The sequence below is a fragment of the Vulpes vulpes genome, chromosome 4, assembly GCF_048418805.1.
Source record: "Vulpes vulpes isolate BD-2025 chromosome 4, VulVul3, whole genome shotgun sequence".
Taxonomy (NCBI): domain Eukaryota; kingdom Metazoa; phylum Chordata; class Mammalia; order Carnivora; family Canidae; genus Vulpes; species Vulpes vulpes.
The window spans coordinates 66,547,249-66,569,772 of NC_132783.1; the positions used below are offsets into that span (position 1 = coordinate 66,547,249).

The window sequence follows — 22,524 nt, forward strand, 5'->3', positions numbered from 1 at the left end:
TTTTCTCTAGAGGAAGATTCTGTTTGTCTTTGTGGGGTGATCAGCATTCTGAAGCTAGGTTTGAAGGAAGGAGAAATGACTCTAGGTCTCATTTTCCAGTGAGACTTCTGCTTAACCTTTTGTTTTTGGCCATGCTGTCCTCTGTGACTGGAGTTTGGATCCTTTAGGTGGAGTTCCCTGGACCATTGTTCTTGCCCTTTAGAGGCAGGAGTGGTTAGCATGTGACTGGACCCGGTGCTGTGTGGTGCTCACGGTGCCCAGGTTCAAAATTCTTTTGGTTGTCTCTTTTCTAAACCACCCCTTCCTCTGAAGCCTTCTCTTTCACTTTTATCTCCTGCACTGAGTGCCTGGAACTTCCTGTCCCTGGGCGTGCTCAGGGTCATGCCAAGGGAATGGTCTCATTTCTCCTTGTCTCCCTCTGCACACCCTTGGGTTTTGCCTTCCTCTGCTCTGCTGAACCATCAGCACTATTCCATTTGCCTTCCATCTGTGATTGCTGTGGTTTAGAGTTTCAGTTGTCTCAAATTTGGTAGATGGTCAAGTTTGTTTCTTGTTCTCTTCGTTCTTATATAATGATTTTGAAAAGAGGCTGAAGTGTTCCTCTACCATCTTGAGAATCGAAGTCTCTTTTTTAAAGAACCACACCTTCCTCTAGTAGATGTCTCGGAGAGGGTGAGATGGGTGGGATGTAGAATATTAGCAAGTTTTTATATTGACTCTGGAACGTCCGGGAAAGGCACTGGCTTTACCAACACGGTAAACTGAGATGATTTGCCCTGGTGCTCAGATTTAAAACTTAACCTTGTCTCCTGCGTCCTTGCCATACTGCACAGGTTAGTTTCACAGACTAACTCTGGTCAAGTTGATAGTATTATTTGTGCTGTGTAATTAATGAGAAACTTGAGAAATGTCTGGCATAAACCACAGTTTGAGGCTAACAGGTCTTACGTTCCTGACTGGTCACTTGAGTACGTGAGAGGGCATCCCAGCGGGTAGCGTCTGGGGGACTGTAATAATGCTAGTTTAAGAGAGTGACTATGGTAACTAAGAACCCCACTTTGACAGGATGGGCACTCATGTTTCCTCTTGACTGTGACAGCTTATTAGTTTTGTTCTTCACTTTTCTCAGACTCACTAGAAAAGCTGACATGTGACTAATTCCTACGTGATGTAACTGTACTTCTTTTGAATCTGTTCAGATTGTATATGAGGCATTTTTAATCTGTTAAAGTTTGTTTATTGCCCATGTTTCAGTGTGCAAGAATTCACATATGCAAATGGTTAAAGATGTTTTCGGGTCTAAGAAGTAAGCAAACAACCTAGAAAGACAGGATATATGCACATAATGCCTAAGGCGATATCGGTCAGATAACCAGAGCCACAAGCGTGATGCTGGATGCTACTGGTTCATACTGGATCATAGACAGGGCCTCCATATGCCCTCCCATAAGACAGAGCCCCCATACCCCAGGGATGTTCCTGAGGGCAGGTGGCTCTGCTCCATCATCTGGAAGCCACTAACAGCCTCGCGGATGGCTTGGCATGGAGCCTCCCTACTTACCTGCTCTTCTCCGCCCAACAGAGGGTGTTCAGAGCTCTGTCGCATCCCCATGGTGGAGTACAAACTGGACAGTGAGGGCACCCCGTGCGAGTACAAAACCCCCTTCCGGAGGAATACCACGTGGCACCGCGTGCCCACCCCGGCCCTGCAGCCCCTGTCCCGGGCCTCCCCCGTGCCCGGCACGCCCGACCGACTGCAGTGCCAGCAGCTGCTCCAGCAGGCCCAGGCTGCCATCCCTCGAAGCACCTCCTTCGACCGGAAGCTGCCCGATGGCACGAGGTAAGGCTGGCGTCTTTCCTCTAGGACTCGGATTAGAACTTGATGTTGTGTGTGTGTGGGGGGGGTGACTTTTCTATTTGGCTTGTTTCTGAGTTAGCTTATTCTGAACAAGTTGGCAGGCAGGGCCACAGGGATCTGTCCACCCCTGCCCAGTGGTGGTGCTGATAACCTGCAGGTCCTACCCCAGACTCACCCACCAGGACCTCGGCTTTCCCTCTCCTGGTGACCTGCCTCCCTAAACCATCTTGGGCAAGGTATCCGAGATGGGATTCTTCATGAGCCTCTAGATAAGTGCAAGCAGCTTTGAATATAAAGAAAACTACAAAATCAGTGACTAAATCCCATCATCCTAATGTGTATATTTTAAGAGGTCCAAGATCATTAGCATTTCTTTCCGTTTTTTTTATTTTAAGCATGCTGAAATAATTTTAAAATTGATTTTTTTAAAGATTTTATTTATTTATTCATGATAGACATAGAGAGAGAGAGAGAGAGGCAGAGACACAGGCAGAGGGAGAAGCAGGCTTCATGCCGGGAGCCCGACCTGGGACTCGATCCCGGCACTCCAGGATCATGCCCTGGGCCAAAGGCAGGCGCTAAACCGCTGAGCCACCCAGGGAACCCCTAAAATTGATTTTTTAAGATGTATTTATTTATTTGAGAGAGAGTGGGGAGATGGGCAGAGGCAGAGAATCTCAAGCAGAGTGTCCGCCAAGCAGGGAACCTGACACAGATAGGGCTCAGGCTCAGTCTCGTGACCCTGAGATCATAACCTGAGCCTAAACCAAGAGTCAGACGCTTAACTGACTGAAACAACACTTAGGCGCCCCCAAAATTAATTTTTGAATGAGAGAACGCACTTTTTTAAAAGTGCATCTATGGCATTAGAAGCTGGCGAGAATTTTTGGTTGCATAATTCCCATTATGGTAGTTTTAAGTGAACAAAATGGTAAACTTGTTTGGTTTCATAACTTATGGGCCATAGAGATGCCATGAGTTTCCTCAAAGTGGTTTGCCAGGCTCTGGTCTAATAGAGCTTTGGAAGCAAGGATGCTGAGCCAGGCTGCTTACCTGATGTGTATATGTTCATCTCGGCTATTACTCATCCTCTCCTACCTCTGATTTCCTCATCTGAAAAATAAAATTTAATGATAGAGACCTCTTCAGGGCATTATGAAGATGGACTCAGTCAATATTTGCAAACTGCTTAGAACCATTCCTGGCATGTAGGAAGCCTATATAAGTATTACTGATAATTAGTAAGATTACAACATGAGGCCTTTCTCTGCTTTTTCCAGTTCATTTTTTCCAGGTTGAATGCAGGAAAAGTGTTCAGTTTGACATTAAATTATCTTGGCTCTGGCTCTCCCTACTCAGAGATCTGCTGAGTTTATAAACTCCCCATATTCAAAGGAGCACACATAGATAGCCCAGATGAAAGGGAAGGGGTCTGCAGAGCCTCCCTTGGTAAAGTAACGTTTAGTAAATTCTAGGGGAAAAAAAAAAAAAAAAAAACCTGGAGGGTTCTAGCAGCAAAATAGAAACTTGGCAAGCACATCTTTATCAAATGACTTCTCTTGAGTATTACTTATTTTTGTGTGTCTGAAATAAATAGGATTGCATCCAATAGATGTGTGAAAATAAATGGTTTTGACAAATGTAGGGTTCTCTCTCTGTGTAGGTTTTAAATACAGGACCAGAACGTGCCTTGCATTAAGTTTCATAGAACAAGTAGTAGTCATGTTTTCGTAATTCTGTATTCTTGGGGGTTCTCTTGCCATTCTTCCATATTTCACTAGAATCATTACTGTGCTTTATATCTTCAGATGGTGAAGGCTTATTCCTGCCACATCTCTTTCCTGTAATAAACTGCCAGCCATGAGCCACCCGATGTCTCTGGCATCACCAGTTCTTGGCTTATTTGTCCACATTTCATTCTGTTTCACACTGCAATGTGTATTTCTTCCTTTTCTTTGTCATCGAAAATGAGTTTATTTGTAAAACAAAAAGAGCCAGATCCCGATGTTGGTGCTCTGCAGATACCTCAGTGCCCTGTTAATAATTCTAGTCAACATTTCAGAAGTTCACCCAGCAACCAGTCATCCTCCAGTGACCCTGGGCCTGGCGGCAGCGGACCCTGGAGACCTCAAACAACATATGACGGGTACTACTTGGACTTACCCCATTGCTGGCCCCTGGGTGGGACATGTTCAGTATTGTGCACGGAAGCATTTACTGTGTGTCTGCTATACACAAGGCTATTTGGGGGATATAAAAATGCCAGGTGGGATTTTAATGTTTTTTCATTTTAACAAGGAAAGTTTCTCTGAAAATTAAGGATTTGGGGACTCTACAGGCAATAGCTTTTGGGACTTTTATTCTCGCTTAAATTGCTGTTGAGGAGTCCGTTCACAGCCTCTCTTGAAAGTGCGTCTTCTCCACAACAGGGTCCCAAATCGGAGAAGGCAGGTTTAGCATTTGGCCATCTTTTCCTGCCCCCTGTTTGAGAATAGCGGAAGGGTGCCTCACACATCAGGCTGAGGACTGTCCTCATAGTGTGTGTGTGACATCCGAGAGCAGGTCAAGTAGAGCCCAGGGACACCTGGGAACACAGAGATGCTAAATTGACAGAGAAACTTGGGAGAGGAAGCAGATCAGGATGGTACTCCTGGCAATATCTTTTGCCTTTATTGCTTTTAATGGAGTCTGAAGACAGGAGAATGAATGGCCAGGTCAGATGGGAAGGGTCTCCCTGGGGGAGCAGCAGCTTTCTGCTACTGCTCTCACAGGGGCAGAGGAGAAATGTCTCTCCCTGGAATCCGCTGCCTTCTGTTCTAGGCTTCGAAGGAGACATTTGCCATCAGAGTTACATGCCTTCCCTACCTTTAGGCAATAGATGGAGTCCTTAAAAAGAACTTAAAAGAAGGTTTTCTCAATTGAGTCGCATTTGAAAAGTAGAGGAGATTTGTTTTAATCAATGGGAAAGCCATTTCTGGCTTTTTCTGCAAACCAGGATCTGTCACTGAATTCTACAAATAAAAATGGCTTTGTAATATGAAGAGGTTTTCTGGGCTTTATTTCTTTTGTAAGATTATATTGTCATATTTGGAGTTTTCATAAAACAGACTCCACCCAGATGTAGTCTGGAGCCAATCAGTCTTATTACTTTCCTTAAAAATTTTGATTTAAAGAAGTTTCAGTGCCATATATTCTTAGCACAAGAAAAAAAAATGAAAACGAAAGCAGTGAGCTCCTCCTTAGCTTACTGGGGACAGGTTTTCTGACCCTGGACAGTCCTCTAGCCTCCTGGCATTGGCAGCCCTTTTGTGTCTGTAAACGGCTGTCATCCAGGTGCCTCTGTTGAGCCAGTGGTGAAACAAGAGTCCTCGATTCCAGGTGCTTGAAGCTTCTCTGGCAGGTTTGGGCCAGCAGACAGGGGCACTCCAGTTTGCCAGGAGCTGACTTCCAATAAGGGGTTTCCCCAGGATTGCCTGCTTAGGAGCAGCACACACAGGGGATGTGCCAGAGGGTGCTTGGCCAGCAGGCCACTCAGCTCTGTGCTCTTTGCAGGTGCCAGTCTCCTCTGCTGCTCGAACACCAGGGCACGGGCCCTTTGGAGTGTGAAGGAGCCAGGGAACGGGAGGACACGCTGGAAGGAAGCAGGCACCTGGGTAAGGAGAAACCTCCACACCCTTCCACCCTGCTCCCCCTTTCCTGTCATCCCTCATTCATTCATTCATTCGTGTGCTCAGACCACTTGGTACAACATGCCAGTGTGGTCTGCTATGTCTCCCAGTGTCACAGGGGACACAGTCATAGATGATTGTACTTGAGGTGCCCACAGGCATGGAACGTTAACTTTATGGTAGTTGTTCCATGTACTCTTAGAGTGTATCCACCGCTGAGACCAGAAAGTTCCAGAACCACAGTCCTGTTCATTTTCACAAACCATTTTGTTTGGCTTCTGGGTTTGCTTTGCTCTTTTGTCAACACTGGAAATAGATATTCAAATCTTTTCTTTTTGTGACAGAAACCAAATGGCATGGCCCACCTTCCAAAGTCCTGAGCTCCTATAAAGAAAGAGCGCTGCAGAAAGATGGAAGTTGCAAAGACTCCCCCAATAAGCTTTCCCATGTAAGTCCTTCATTGGTAAACTAACCTTTCCTTTAGCCATTCTGAGGCATCTCAGCACCCAGTATTAGCCATACTACCAGGGATTCTCAGTGGAGGTGAGGTAAAAATAAATAAGCTTTCTTTTCCTCCTTAATTTATAAGGACCCTCAAAGAAAGGTCACATAGTAAATTACTGACAAAGCCAAGAATATATCCTTAGCCTTTTGATCTTTGATACCCAGCGTAATACTTATTAAATCACAATCTTGTTTTTAAAATGTGAACTCTGTGAGCATTAACTGTTCACCCCCTTGTGGGCCTGGCCAGAAACTGTGAAGGAGTATGTGGTTGGAGCACCTCTGCCCATAGCCGACCACCTGATGTCCAGTTCCAGATGGTTGACGGTAAAGTCAGCGGCTGCTAGCTAACCTGCAGGTAGCACTCCAACAAGGCCTGGTGCCTGGCTCTTGGTCATTTGCACTCAGTGTTCCATTTACTCTTCACAGAAGTCTCACCTAATGGGTGAGCCTTACAGGCAACCTTAGTTCAGTGAAGCTGAACTTCACCGAACACGAAAACATGAATTGGTAGTGTTTGCCACATAAAGCCAACATTTTAGAGTAGCTTAGTTTGGAAAACTTGCAGGTGAAGGAGTTTTATCATTGCCTGACTTAGTTGCTTTTTCCTCCTTCCTTCCTTCCTTCCTTCCTTCCTTCCTTCCTTCCTTCCTTCCTTCCTTCCTTCCTTCCTTCCTTCCCTCCCTCCCTCCTTCCTTCCTTCCTTCCTTCCTTCCTTCCTTCCTTCCTCCCTTCCCTCCCTCCCTCCCTCCCTCCCTCCCTCCCTCCCTTCCTCCCTTCCTTCCTTCCTTCCTTCCTTCCTTCCTTTTTTTTTTAAGATTTTATTTATTTATTCATGAGAGAAACACAGAGAGAGGCAGGGAGAGAAGCAGGTTCCCTTTGCGGAGCCTGATGCAGTACTCGATCCCAGGACCTGGGATCACAACCTGAGCTGAAGATAGACACTCAACCGCTGAGCCACCCAGGTGTCCCAAGGCCAAGCCACTTTAAGATAGATCAGGGCACCACTTGTCCTCATGATTTTGCCCTTTGCCAGTGCTTCAGGTCGTGTCAGCATCCCCAGGCTGTGCAGAAGAGCTGTGTCTGTAGGAGCACCTTAGCCAGATGGGGACATGTATTGCACTGTCTGTGCTTTTTGTCTTCCAGGGAGTGCAAAGAGCGCCCCTTCTCAATAGTACCTGGGGTCTCCCAGAGAAGTCACTTACACTTATCTTGCGCTTGGCAGCTGCAGTACATGACAGTGTATTATCTTGTTGGGTCCACGTATTAATCACCCACACTCAGTGTTACAAGCACAGATAGGGGCAGAGTGATGGCACAATATTGCACCGCTGTGATTCAAACCTGAGTCCTCTGCCCACACCCAAGGCTGGCGCTGTAATTTGTCACAGTAGAATTTTCTCGATAAAAGGCTATTCTCCTCCTTTTATTAATTTTCCATGTGCTTTTCCAGTTTGTCTAACATTTGCTGATTATTTTCTAGTTAGTGACACTGGGGTAATACTTTTGGGCTTTGTGCATAAATAATTGAGCGGAGACTTGAGATGATCCCCATTTAACTTAAAATGAATTATTAGAGGAATTATGAGTCTGGGACTTCTGCCTAAAATCAGGGTGTTTTTTTTAAAAGTGAATTTTCTCATTGCCTCACACCGAAGAGCAAGTAGAAAGGTTCAGTTGGAGTCATCTGGTGCATAGCTTTGTGAGTCTGAGTGAGAGTAATCATCCTCACAAAGAAGCAAAGCATGGGATGGATCCATCCGAAGCCTCTCCATTTCTCTTTCTTCTCAAGATCGGAGACAAAAGCTGCTCCAGTCACTCCAGCAGCAACACGCTCTCCAGTAACACGTCCAGCAACAGCGACGACAAGCACTTCGGGTCTGGGGACCTGATGGACCCGGAGCTGCTGGGGCTGACCTACATCAAGGGGGCCTCCACCGACAGCGGCATCGACACGGCGCCCTGCATGCCCGCCGCCGTCCTGGGCGCCGTGCACCTGCCGGGCGGCCGGGCCGTGATGCACAGCCGCGCCGAGCAGTGGGCCGACTCCGCCGACGTGGCAGGGCCCGACGACGAGCAGGCGAAGATGTACGCGGTGCACAGCTACGCACCCCCCATCTCGGCCGGCAGCGCGGCCGACGGCAGCATGGGTGACCTCAGCGAGATCTCGTCCCATTCCAGGTCAGTGCGCCTGCGCGCCGGGCCTGCACCTGCGGGCGCCCCCGGAGTCCTGCTGGGGGCGGGGAGGGCCCTGAAACGGACGCAGTGCGCGCAGGCAAGGTAGCTTGTCCACTGGCCGCCCAGCCCTGCAGCCTCAGATGAAGGGCTTGTTCCGGAAGTCTGGGTGTGAAATTTGCACATCAGTAAGGCACTGTGTGTCTGTTCTCTTCCCTCCTCTCTGGAGGGCGAGAACTACACATGGATATTAATTGCTCGAGTCAGGCCACTGACTCCCCTCTCCCAGTGTCATCTCCTAAAGTTTTAGGAGAAGTGGACAGATCTGGACAGTACTCAGTTGTACCCCCACTCCGGGAACTGGGGGTGGAAGGCTACGCATTGTCCGGGTGTAGCTCCCTCTGATGAAGGCAGTGCCGGTGTCTTCTGGGTTCTGATGACCCCCTTCCAGAAAGGGGGCACCCAAGGTCTGAAAGTACACTCAGATTATCAGTTCCATTTTTTTAAAAATAAAGACTAGCTAAGTTTAAAGGAATGATATCTGAAGTGCAGATGTTTAATACACAGTTACAAGTAGCTTTAAACTTTTATGTGATGTACATCTGTACAATGGTTTTAAAACTCCTATAATTTGTGATTTGTGCTGTCAGAGACTGGACAGAAACTCATTTGTTCAGGTTTGGCTGTGGACAGAATTTAACCCCTGCACACTGACCACCCTAATTTCCCTTCTTGTCTGCATAGCTTCCTAACTCAACTCCCAGTTACTATCAGGCTTTTCCCCAAAACCCATCTCGAGGCTATCAGTGCACCAGGACCTTGTCCCATGCTCCTACATCCATGGCCAGGGGCGGGGACTTCACCAACTCTGGGCCAAAAGCCACAGTGACAACCCCATGTTCAGTCAGTGGGTAGAAACAGGGGTAACCGTGATCCCGTTCTCAAAGAAACATGTAGAACATTTCAGCTCTCTGCCCTGGAAGTCATGAAAAGTTATTTATGTAAAACTTGCACACACATGCACCTCCTCACTGCTGCTGTTCTGCTTTTCTTGTCCTGTGGCTCACACCTTCATCGGCGTCTTCCTTACTGTTTATGTCACTCGAGGGCATTTTTGTTACAAGTCAAAGGAAACTCCCCACTAATCAGTTCACACAACAAGCACAATATTTCAGTTCATGTAACTAAAAGTCCAGAACTGTCAAGGTATTTCTGCTTGCAGCTCACATGATACCACCCACAACTGGGTTGCCTTCCATCCTTAGGCTCCACATCAAAGCCCCAGAAATCTCAGGGGGCCCCTCTTGGTCAAAAATGGCCATGGCACCTGCAGACCCCTAGCCCATGCTCCTGTGTCCACAGGAAGAAAGTGTGATTTTCTTTAGTTTCAGCATAAACTCTCCTACCCACATCTTCAAATTACCTCCTCATGTCCCCTCAGAGTGGTAGGAGGTACCACTGTTTGAGGCAGGCAGTGCCCCTCACAGAGGCCAGTCCCTCCCAAACCATGCAGCCGAGAAGACTGCTGCTTCCCCAGAAGAAAATCAAAGTATTGTTTCACCAGGAGAAGGAGGGGCAGTGCCAGACGAGGGGTCCTAAGGATTCACCCCATACTAGGTCTCCTTCTGTTGGGGCAGAGGGAACATAGGATATGGAGATTATTTTCAAAATAGATGTTCTTACTACTGCTTACCAGTTCTCTTTAATAATTTGACTTAAAACGTTTAGTGATAAATAGCTGATATAATGCAGAAGTATTAGTGACTTCAGTTACCTACATTATTCCTTTCCAACCTCAGGGACAGTTGAAAATTGGCCCCACTATAGGAATCACCTTGGGAATTTCTACCCTTCGAATGTCTTATTCAGAGTGTACAAGTTTTGTAAAACAGCCGACTCCATGATACCTTGTAAGACAAATGTTACTGGCATCGCAAACAGAATTTTGTAGCACTATTAAGGAAAATTTCTGTGGAAGCTGCACTGAGAGCACATTCGTTTATAAATAGAGGCAGGGATACGTGTAGGGATTTGAAGTAGACTTTCTTGAATACCTTAACTGTTCATTAATTTAACGGGTTAGGCTATTAGAAAGTATGTACAAGTGTGAGATGGAATTTCTGATTGATTTTACTTTCTTCTACCACTTTAAACTGAACTTGTGCACAGCTGTTGTGGAAATGATACATGTTGAGGGACTGAAGTCCCTTAGCACCTGGCTGGGTTTTTCTTGTTGTTCTTCGCTGACAGTGACTTTGAAGCCACCTTTCAACTTCAGCTCTAGGCTTTTGCTCAGTGTAAAATTCAGTCATTAAATTGAGTCTTCTGAATACTTCCTCCCACCTGTCCCCTGACCTGTGCAGGAGAACCAGAGAAAATAAGATGTAAGATATTTTGAAGCTTTTAAAATATTTTAAAATTTCAAATATCATTATATTTATTTATATGAGTATAAAAATACTTATATGTATTTTTATCTTGAAATACTTTAAACATTAAATATATTGATACTTTACATTTAAAATGTTTAAAATAAGTTTTAAGGTTTCTGCAGGTTGAGGTAAAAGGAGTTGTGCTCATGAAAGCCTCTGTCAGATTCTGCAGACCCCGAAGGGCCAGTGCCCCAGCTGGCATACACAAGTCTGTGATGACAAAATCACCAGCTCCCCTGCTTTCCTCTTCTGCTTCTGTTCAGGCCGGTGCGTGATCACCTGGGAGCTGAGGGCCAGTCCCCAGGGGTCTGGGTAGTGACTGGGAATAGGCCAAGTAGCAGAAGGAGCACAATAAACTCCTTGTAGGGGCTGAGAGCAGGGCCGACCACCCTGGCTCAAGTCACACCCCATCCCCCACGCACTCTGGATCCCATTCCGTTTTCCTTCCCTGTGAGCACTCACCCCTAGCCAAGATGGTTTATGCTTATTCCACATCTCACTGCATGAGACTGTAGCTCACTGCTGCCTGCTTTCACTGGAGTGTCCTGGAGCCTGGAAGGCCCTTGGCTTGTCTCATTCACTTTGTATCCACAGCACTTTAGTACACGTCTTTGCACATGGTGGGCCTTAGAAGGCTTGGGAAAAGAAGGAGGGCAATGCAGGAAGAATGCTTGGTAAATGCTTATTGATTCAGTACATAAACCCATGGGGGGTTTCTCCTGGAGAAGTAGGAGGTGCCTGGGACCAGTGGTTCCCAGTTCTGGTGTTTACGAGCCCTCATCAGTGTAGGGCACACTCTTACTCTGATTCGGCTTTTGCACCACCACCCTCTCCAGCCCCAGCGCCCACACGCTTACTTCCTAGCAGCCATCCAGGAGGAAAGTAAGCACAGGGCTGTGTGTGTGGTACAATTCCAGGATTGTGCTGATGAAGATAGAGGACATAAAAAACTCTTTAAGACAAGCTTCCGTGGCAGGAGGCAAAAACGGACAGGTGGAGGGATGTGCAGGAGTCATCCAAAAAGCAGAACAAGCGTGGATACAGCCTGCTTTCTTTGCTACTCAAGATATTTAGTTCAGCAATCTCTGCCCCCCCCCTTTTTTCTTTCTGAGAGGGCAGAACACATAGATAAGAGCTCAGAACACAAAGCAGGATTCATATCAGCCTAACCAAGATTTTGCAAAGTGAAATGAATCAACTGCAAATAATAATAATTTCATGTTCTGGACTGTTCTGCAGAATGACTCGTATTATCTCCTGTTTATCATTATTTATACCCTTTTCTTAGTAGCAGCAATTGGAGCTTTCAGGTGTTGAAACTTGAAAATAAGAATTTTAGTCTAGAAGGGAAGGATTCATGGAAAGCTTATTGCCAAAATGCTAAAATATTTACCCATTTCAGAGAAAACTTTTATAATGATGTTACTGCTGCTAAGCATAGATTTTTGCCATTTTGCTCATCCAGTTGACTCAGTAAATTTGTTTCGAAATGTATTTATTTGTTTTCTTCAGTAATCCCTACACCCAGCACGGGGCTCGAACCCATGAACCCGAGATCTTTCTAGAGTTTAAGGTTTATACATTTAACTATTGGGGTAAAAGACACTTTTAATCAAGTCTGCATTAGAAAAATAACTTTTGTAAAGCAAATGTAAAAGCACATGACAGTTTCTGACCCTGCTGTCATTATTCACAATACATGCTCAAAAGATGTTCATTTTGGTCATTTCAGTGGGACATGTGGGTGGCTTATGCAGCATGTTAACTGTCCTAGGCTTGGGGTACCCTGAGATTTTAACTATAAAACATCTCAACGGGCAGCCCTGGTGGCGCAGCGGTTTAGCGCTGCCTGCGGCCCGGGGCGTGATCCTGGAGACCCTGGATCGAGTCCCACGTCGGGCTCTCTGCGTGGAGCCTGCTTCTCCCTCTCTCTGTGTCTCTGCCTCTCATTCTCTCTCTGTGTCTCTATGAATAAATAAATAAAACATTTAAGAAATAAAATAAAATAAAACATCTCAAAGAAAATCATGTTAGCTCGTGGTAGCTAAAGGCAATGCATGACCCTTCGCAGGGCTCTGAATGGGGAAACTTTCCATAAGCATGATTGGGAACTGTTGGGAAATTAGAATTTGAACGACATATTAGGTGATAGCATTGCATTAATGTGTGATCTCCTGAGTGTGATAATCATGTTGTTACCATGTGGGGAGAATGTCCTTATTTTTAAGGACCTTATGCTGAAATGCAGGAGTATGATGTCACAAAGTTTGCAGCTATTTTCAGAAGATTCAGAAAGGAATATGTGTACAGAAGAATAATGCAGATGTAGCAAAATAGTAACAGTAACTGCAGATAAAGGATATATGGATGTTATTTTACTCTTTTTTATACCATATCCCTAAATCTGAAATTTTTCAAAATAGGCAGTTTAGGGAAAAATATACAGGCCTTCAGACCCCATTGCCTGGATGTGGAGATTTCATTTTGGGAGGTGACTCCTGGGTGTGTACCCCAGTAAATGAAAAGAGTTCATTAGCTCCCTTCTGCAGTCCTTGCTTCTTTCTTGGGTAGTTTTGGGCATGAGAAGGCAATTAAGCATCTCCCCTCAGAGCCCAGTCTAAGCCCAGACTGAAGTTGCTTTGAGTCCCACGCAGGAACGCCAGACCTACCACCAACAGCAGTTACTTCATAGTAGTAAATGAGGTGTTTTATTTGTTTTGTTTTGTTTGTTTTTTAATTTTTCATATACCACAGTGTCTCCAGCTATGTAAACTCTCAAATGAGTTGGTTTATTTTATTACCCTGTTTCTTTGTGAATGTTTATAAAAAGTCCATTTTAATAACCATTCTTAATTTTGGACTTTTTTTTTGTTTACCACCTGCATCACATGATGCTTGATTATGTAGGTTTTTCAGAAAGGTAGGTGCTTATCAGGGGTTTCAGAATAAGATTATATTTCATCATACCAGGAGGCCTACCATAATTGAAACATTTTAATTTTAACTTTAATTTTTTCATGTTTGTAAAATAATGCTAATAATCTCTATTTTGTACTCAATTATCATAAAACGTGATAGTGTCAATTTCCTGAATTAAAAAGGTTTTTAGGCTTTTATCACTCTAGAAGTGGTTATACAGCCAGTGAGGAGTCCTTCTGGTCTTAGCTTATTAACCACTGACTTAAAAAAAAAAAAATTGTTTTCGGGATTACATCATTCAAATTTTATTTTGTTGCTGTTGTATCATGTGGTCATATGGCAAACATGCAGACAGCCACCAGATACAGAATTGGCATTTCTGTGACCAACGATCGTCGTGTCCTCAGGTAGCCACTAACCTGCTTTTCTGATCAGCCTCCCCTTGCATCTCCTTGTTGTTTTTGCTAACTGAATATATGCGTTCCTGAGTAATACCATCTTGCCTATTTATAAACTTCCTTTAAAAATGGAATCAGCATATTCTTTGTGACTTGCTTCTTTTTCTACATGATGTCTGTGAGGTTCACCTGAGTTGTGTGCAGTCTCAGTTTATTTGTTCATGACGTATTCCCTTTATCCATTCTTGTTTATTAATTGACCATCTACTTCACTGATGATTCAGGTTGCTGCCATTGGGAACCTATTAAATCAGTCCTCCTGTCCACATTGTTACTTCTTTCCAATGGCACGCATGCAGAGGTTTATCTAGGGTATGCACATGGGAGCGGAACTACTAGGTCATATCTGTACAGGTGCACACTTGCACAAGGAATGCCTAGGCTGCCTTCCAGGCTGCCCACCACACTTCTTGCTCCTCCCAGAAGTGGGAGGGTGCCCATTGCTCCCAGTCCCAGCCAACACTGGACACTCAGTGTCAGATGCTCCCATTTCTGTGAGGTAGTGAATGTGCGGGGTACTCTTTTGTGGTTTGCAGGGACATTTTCCTGGCAACAGCAGAGGTTGAGCATCTTCTCCTGTGTTTCCTTGTTTTTTGAAGCATCTGTTTCAGTTTGCTATTTATGTTTCTATTTTATTTTCCTCTGATTGTTTTTAACATCCTTCCAGCCACAGGCCTATAGCTGGCACAGGAGCATCCTTAGCCCTTGGAAAACTGGGCATTTTGAAAGTCCCATGGTGGAAAGACAGCTGTGCCTGCCTCGTTCCACCCAGTGTCACTCCCGGGTGTCAAGCATGGTAGCTCCACATCCAGAGGCTAATCTAGTACTGCTGGAATCTGGTTGTATGACAGCTTTGGTCTGTTTTCTCTCCCCAGCGGTTCACACCATTCAGGAAGCCCCTCAGCTCACTGTTCCAAAAATAGTGGGTCCCTGGATACGTCCAAAGTCTACATCGTGTCTCACAGTAGTGCCCAACAGGTCCCTGGGTCTGTGTCCAAGCCCTACCACCGGCAGGGAGCCGTGAGCAAGTATGTCATCGGCTGGAAGAAATCAGAGGGCAGCCCACCACCAGAGGAGCCTGAAGTGACCGAGTGTCAGGGGTAAGGTGGCCAGGGGCTCATGTCTAGGCAACCTTCCACACCATGGGGATTGACTGAGCATGTGTCAGAAACATCTTTTCTAAAAAGGAGTAATCTAGAAACATCTCTGTAAAATTTCTTAAATGGTGGCATTTATGTTTCTCTTTAAAAGTCTTCCCTTTCCTTGGCATTTGCATAGAAAATCAAAAGAAATCCCCATTCTTTATTCTTATATCCAACAAGCCACCTGCAGTAGAACAGTCATGATAATGTGCTATTATTGATGATGGGATCATAACGCCCGTAAATAAGCAAGTTCAAGGACAATTTTAATTCCCACAGAGTCTGTGAGTGTGTTTCTTAAATCTGTCGTATAAGTGACATCTTCAAAGAAAAAGGACTCTACCTAATTTTAACATGACTTTGGTTCCCTTTTGGTTGTTAGGTTTTGTGGGAACAGGTAAAGGGGGGGATGTTATGTACCTGTTTGAAAAAAAGAAAAAATGCTGATAATCCATTTTATAAAGCACATGTGGAAACTGTTCTTCTGTCTCTTTGAAGAGGTAAAGAAATCATGTTTCAAGGATGCAAAGCAAGGGCAGTCAGCGCTGTTTTACTGTTTATTTGCTTATTAAAAAAAAAAAAGACAGCCTTAAGGAAAAAAAATCTCCCATGCACCAAATTATGAAGCCACTGTGTTCGGCTGTGTCCCCAAATACTGACAGCACCAGGGGACACTGGAGGCTGCAGTGATTTTCAGAGAGCACTTCTAGATCTTAAACTTGGTTGATAAATTAGTATCACTTTTTTCTCTTAAAAAATGATTCCACTTCTTAAATAGGAAGAACCTGATTCTGCTCTCTCAATTAAAAATCATTTTAGTACTGAACCTGAACATGGAATCCTTTAAAAAAAAAAAAAAACACGTCAGTCATTGCAGATGAGTTATTTAGAAAGGAATTTTATAGTGATAACCACGCTTTTTGACCATAAATGCAAATTCCTAATGATAACATTGGTATGTCTGCCTCTTTAATAACATCTTCTGAGTGCTTCCCAGAAATGCATCCCAAGCCTTTCAAGTTCTGTGTAGAAGCACTATTTGAGCAGGGGGCTCTCTTGAAGAATCAGGAAAGGGCCTGCCTCTGTCCACAGGTGCCCATGTGGACATCTTTGTCTCCAGAACCTACCAGAGACTGTGCATTTTCACATCTGGGTTTGATGGCACTGACTTTTAGCAAAAGGAGGACAACCCTGGGGGCATGGTGAGTAAGGGATTTGAGGATCTGACTGGCAGAGCACTTACATACCCTCTTCACAGAAGGCTAGTGCTGCAATTTGAACCCGGCTCCCAGGCCAGGTCTCTGTGTGCTTGGGGCGGGGGCAGGTGCCCCAGGCCTTGTCCAGCTGAGTCAAGCACTCCGAAAACAAGGAAACACTCCAGTTAGTGTAGAAGTGATGACTCTCTAACACTGCAGACTGCAAAAACAGTGTTTCACCAGATCACAGAAAAATGCTTTGAAAAGGACTGGCCAAGTATAGTGTGTCTAGTCTGTATAGTGAGGATTACAGAATGTTAGTGTCTCCTCGAACATAAAATATAAAATCAGTTCTGCCCTCCAGAAGTTTCACAGAACCCTGAAGTTTCCAGTTATCCCTTTAAAATCATATTGTGGAACCCTCAGACTGAGCCTTATCTATCTCAGAAACAAAGCGAAGGCCATAGAGACCTAACCATTGTTAATTTTGAGCATATCTGTGTGAATTTCTTATGCTGGTAATTTCTCAGTGAGCTGTCACACTGTGACAAGATAGCCTGGCTTTTGAAATAGAGTCATCCCAGTGACACCTGGCAATAACATACGGTCATCCTGTGTTGTCTGCTGCCCTGGGCCATGGATTCCTAGAACATTACATTTCAGGTCATGCAGCAAGGACCACTCACCTCTGCTGACAGTACAGCCACTAATGGTTCTGTGTGTCCTCCGGAATGTTTGGTTGCTCAGATTGCATTTCCAGAGTAAACCTTTTAAAAATGACTCCCTGGTTTTCTCCCTGGAAAGGAGCTGAAAACGGTAATTCTGCGAGACAGTCTTTTGTTGTCCGTAAATACATTTTTATATGCTGATAATTAAGGGAGACAGCTGCTTTATTTATCCAAATGGTTTTGCGGAATTGCTGATAATAAAACATGCTTGGCACATGCCTGAATCGATTACTCTTAAACTTCAGGCTCCCTAGGGTGCCTCTCTCTGTGTTGTCCGGGTGAGATGTGGGGGTGTGGTCATCTAGCCACAAGAGAAAGCCTCTCTCGAGTTTCTAAGAATCACAAGGAAGTGTTGCAAAGGACATATGATAATCTCTGATGAATTATTGAAAATGTGTTTTCTGACACAGCCTTTTTGAAAAAAAAAAAAAAGTGGGCTATATTTTTTTCCCACCCAGGGCTTCAGGGATCTGATCTGTTTCTGAATTATTCAGAACTCTTAACTTTGCTGTGGAGCTCATTTCACAGATGTAAAATGACGTGGGGGTCTGGAGCAGATGCAGCAACAATGAGCTGACTTAATAATTAAGAATCACATGTATGAGTATGTGGTTATCGAAACAGTGGATTTGAATCCTTTAGGCTACAGGCACTTGACAGAGACGCTGACCTCGGCTCTTAATTTCCCCTCTGGTTTGTTTCAACAGGCTATATGGTGAGATGGATCTCCTGTCCACGGCAGCTCAGCACCAGACCGTGGTGGGGGATGCAGCCTCAGAAACTCAGCATGTGCTGTCCAAAGAAGATTTCCTGAAGCTGATGCTTCCTGACAGTCCCTTAGTGGAGGAGGGACGAAGAAAGGTTAGCTACTTTTGAGAGGCTTTGAAGTTACCAGAGACACTAAAGAAGGTTCTAAAGAGACCCAGAAATTTCAGGAGTCCCCCCCACATGCATTCTCTCTCACGATTCTACCTGTTAGCCTGTGCGTGGCTGCCCATCCTCAGGGTTGGTTCTGTCACTCAGCAGAGTGAGCCTGAGAGAGGTTAGGAAGGGCAGCTTTCTAGCATGGTGAGAGGATGGGCGAGAGGCAAGCGGGGCTGGCCTAAGGTCCCAGCTCTCCCGACAATCAGCTGCATGACTTTGTGCACATGACTTGACCTCTTGGCCCAGGGTCCTCCTCTGAAGAAAGGAGACAATGAAACGTGCACTGCAGATTTGGACCAAAGATAAGAAATAACATGGGCAGGGGTACCTGGGTGGCTCAGCCAATTAAGCGACTGACTCTTGGTTTCAGCTCAGGTTCCAGTTGCCAGGATCTCAGGGTCCTGGGATCGACCTGTATCAGGCTCCCTGCTCAGTGGGGAGTCTGCTTTAGGATTCTCTCTCCCTCTGCCCTCTACCCCTGCCTTACCCCTGCTCATGCTCACTCACATGCTTGTTCTTTCTCCTTCTCTCAAACACATAAATCTTAAAACACACACACACACACATACACACACACACACACACACACAGACCTCCTACAGTACTTTCAGATCTGGGTGATCAGAAACGGTAGCTGTTGGGACACCTGGGTGGCACAGCAGTTGAATATCTGCCTTCAGCTCAAGGGTGTGAGATTGAGTCCCGCATCAGGCTCCCTATACAGAGCATGCTTCTCCCTCTGCCTATTTTCTCTGACTCTCTATGTCCCATGAATAAGTAAATAAACCTTTTAAAAAAGAAAGAAAGAGAGGAAAAAAAAAAAAAAAGAAAGAAAGAAACCGTAGCTGTTAAATCCATACCACCAGATGTGCTACAGAAGTCTACCCTCTGCTCCAGGCTGGGACACTGTAAATATGGAACTGTGCAGCAGCCCCATGGGAAGGCCATGTGTCAGTCTGATAAGCCAACCTCACGTTGGTTGACACACCTTCATTCATAACAAAGTGGTCCTGGGCTGATGATAGATTACTTAGTGTTGTTACAAATTGTAGCTTCACTATTATTACAGTCCCTTAACCCACTTTGTGAAGTCATGGAAAGTATTATAAGGGACTTGCAGGTAATTTAGCTCTGTCTCCTCCCTTTGCAAGTAACTGAGTCCCCACATGGTGAAATGAGAAGTGCACATAAAGATCCGGTGGCAGAGTCAGGGACAGAATCTGGACGTCCTCCCTTCTAATCCTGCACGTTCTCTTGTCCAAAGGAAAAGGAAAAAAAAAAATCAGGCATTGCTATGTTGTCTGTGATAAGGGTAAACACCAAGTCTGTGTGCTTCTGTCTTCCCTATAATAAAACAATACTGCAATTAACCTAATTGTGTTCTTAGAATAACACTCTAATTAGATACTACCTCAAAGCTGCTTTAATCTAATGCGCCTGTAATCATGTTCTGAAGGACCTGCTGGTGTGTGTGAAGAGGGAATCCCAGATGAAGTCAATCATAATGAGTCTTTTTTTTTCTAAACTTGTATCAAATCATGTATATGGTACTGTATAAGCTTGAGTGCAGACCATTGTACAAAAAGTGCAAATAGCTTCTCTTTTTATAGGAATGAGCTTCTCCTTGGCATGTGGGTCCTTTTTTCCCCCCTTCTAAGACAAATCACCTTCTTTTCGTAGTATAAATTTAACTTTGTAGTCTGCACACATTCCAGTTGCCATTCATCAGTTGGACAGACCTGACACAATGGAAGGAACACAAACAATAGAAATATTTTTAGCCTCCTTGCTGCACTCATGAATGTAAATAGCCGTTTCTGTATTTGTTTGATACAAACATTCTGGCTTTTACTATTGTTTATATAAAAGGAATGTGGTTCGGTATGCAGAAGAAGTTGGAAAGTCAGATTTGATTTAGTTTTTCTTGAGCTTTGGACTGTTTGCTTCTTGAGTCAGAATTTTCCTCACCCTACCTGGGATTAACACTCAGTCATTTCAGTGGTTCCCTTAAATCCAGTTATGATCAGTAACTATAGCTCCATTTTCAACAATTGTAATAGACTTTTATGGGTGGTGATTTTTATAGCCAACTAGATTTTACTGGACTGATAGCCTTTTTCTTGAACCTGTTTGCATGGCCTAGAAAGCTATACCGTGTTCAAAATTTAGCTTTATTATTATTTAGATGATATTGAACCTCACATGCTGTTCATTGGTACAGAAATTGTCTAATATTAAAACATAGTCATTTCAAATTAAAATCAAGGCAGTGCTATGTGTGCTTTCAAATAACTGTACTGGAAATGGCAACCTTCTCCATTTCCAGGAGCTGGCACTGCTCTAAGGTTATGGAGGTTCCATTTAACATTTCAGAATCAATAAAGCCATGCATGTCTAATTCATGATAGTATTTCACAGAATGTCAAAGGAGGCAAACATTCAAATCCAGTAACAGCACCAGAGCCCTGGTGTGTTTGCCTACATGACCTGCAAGCCTGGTTTAGCATTCCTGAGCTAATGCTTTGTGCCTGCCTGCCTAGGGACAACCCAGAGAAGCTAGCACAGTGGTGTGTGTACCCACCGGATTTAGTCCAATCAGTTCCAGGCTTTAACTCTTTCTTGCCTGTCTTCCCCATTCTCCCCCCACGTTTTAACCCCTAGTTTTCATTCTATGGGAACCTATCTCCGAGACGGTCACTCTATCGCACCCTCTCTGACGAGAGCATATGCAGCAATCGGAGAGGCTCTTCCTTTGGCAGTTCTCGAAGTTCAATACTGGACCAAGCCCTGCCCAACGACATCCTGTTCAGCACCACCCCGCCCTACCACAGCACACTGCCCCCTCGGACCCACCCAGCACCCAGCATGGGGAGCCTAAGAAGTAAGTGTGTGGGGTGGGGTCGGGGTTGCTGAGCTTCTATAGGTGTGGGCTCTTTGGGTTATCTCCTATAGAGCTTTGGGAGGGGTTGGTTCATTTTTTTAATAAATGTATTATTTGGTGTATCTTCTTTTTCTTTTTTTTTTTTTAAGTAATTTTAAAATATGATGAAAGCACCAGAGTGGACATCTATCTCTTAGCTATTACACTCATGAATATCTTAAGACTTGATTTTATAAAGAAAGAACTATGGCACAGTAGGTAGATATTCTGGTGGGCAGCAAGCAAGTTTGGTAACCTTCTGTTTCTGTTTCTTCTTGACATTGAATACCTGGTGGTGGTCAAGGTGGTAGATGGGCGTCAGGAGACCTGAGTTTTCAACCTAGGACAGGGAGCACGCTCTCAGTCCATGTCCAGTTTATTCCAGTTTACTGGTCAGAGACTAACTAGGCAATTTCTGCCTGATTTTCCTTCAAACCCTAAAATCTTTGATATTTACCTAGTGTCTGTTTCTTATTAACATGTTACTGTTTTAGCTTGCTAATTTTTCTTACACTGGCTTTATTTCCTTTTTTTCAGAGTTTAATTTCTATTGTACAGGAAGAATGAGGATTTAATCAGAAATATATTCATTATCAGGTTTTTTCCTTGCTTCATCATAAAAAGCATTATCTTTAAAACCAATTTGAACTTCATAATATACATAGAAGTCTCAGGCTAAATGAAATAAATGTTCTAATAATGCTTCTTCTGATGTTTAACATAATTGGAAATGAACCTTGTTTCATAAAATTCATAATCTATTTCTTTAAGTAACATAATATCCTGCCTATTATAACGAGTCCATTTGCCTAAATTGGAGAAACCTTTAAACTCCTTCTTGATAACTGTATGAAAGGTCAAACACATTCTAATAACCTAATAATCCTCTAAATGTTTTTCCTTTTTTGTAAATAGGTAACTTTAATGTCCTCTTGAAAGCTTTCATAAAATCAGTGAAGCTATTTTCTTGCAAATGTAGTTTCTTTCATTCAAAAATGCTTGATGTGTGCTCATGAAATTGGTGGCCTATGCGTACGACAGTTCTCGTGTCGTACCCTTTATTTGCTTCCATGTGAAAGATATGTATCTTTTTTTTTTTTAGCTTTACTTTTTCTTTTTTATGGATTTTTTTAGAGCAGTTTTAGGTTTACGGCAAAATTTAGCAGAAGGCACAGGGAGTTCCCACACAGGCACGGCCTCTCTCACGATCAATATCCGTCAACAGGACACATTTGCTAGAATCTGTGAATCTGCATCAACACATCATCATCACCCAGAGTCCGTAGTTTACATTAGGATTCACTCTTGGTGCTGTCCATTCTGTGGGTCTGGATGAAGTAACATGCCGTGTATCCACCATTATAGTATCATACACGATAGTTTTACTTCCCTAAAAATCCTCTGTGCTTTGCCTGTTCATCCGAAGCTTCCTCCGCCCAACCTCTGGCAACCACTGATCCTTTTCCTGGCTCCATTGTTTTGCCTTTTCCAGAATGCCATAGATTTGGAATCCTAAAGCATGTAGTCTTTTTAGGCTGGTCCTGCCTGTATGTCTGTTCATGGCCTGAAAAGCTTACTCCTCTTTAGTGCTGAGTAATAT

General features: G+C 44.2%; 1 protein-coding gene across 15 annotated transcripts in view; it reads left to right on the forward strand.

Annotated features, from left to right (window-relative positions):
* SIPA1L2 (signal induced proliferation associated 1 like 2) overlaps positions 1 to 22,524 on the forward strand; it is a 212,841-nt gene that overhangs the window by 166,157 nt on the left and 24,160 nt on the right. For 6 of the 15 annotated variants that reach the window (XM_072755964.1, XM_072755967.1, XM_026008697.2 and 3 more), the window contains exons 11-18: positions 1,583 to 1,840; positions 3,921 to 4,004; positions 5,411 to 5,511; positions 5,871 to 5,974; positions 7,823 to 8,211; positions 14,890 to 15,114; positions 17,788 to 17,941; positions 20,666 to 20,885. In XM_072755964.1, the coding sequence (XP_072612065.1) occupies positions 1,583 to 1,840; positions 3,921 to 4,004; positions 5,411 to 5,511; positions 5,871 to 5,974; positions 7,823 to 8,211; positions 14,890 to 15,114; positions 17,788 to 17,941; positions 20,666 to 20,885 (1,535 nt within the window). Of the gene's footprint in view, positions 1 to 1,582; positions 1,841 to 3,908; positions 4,005 to 5,410; positions 5,512 to 5,870; positions 5,975 to 7,822; positions 8,212 to 14,889; positions 15,115 to 17,787; positions 17,942 to 20,665; positions 20,886 to 22,524 lie in introns of all 15 variants that reach the window. The other 9 variants (XM_072755961.1, XM_072755966.1, XM_026008695.2 and 6 more) reach the window with 3 other exon arrangements.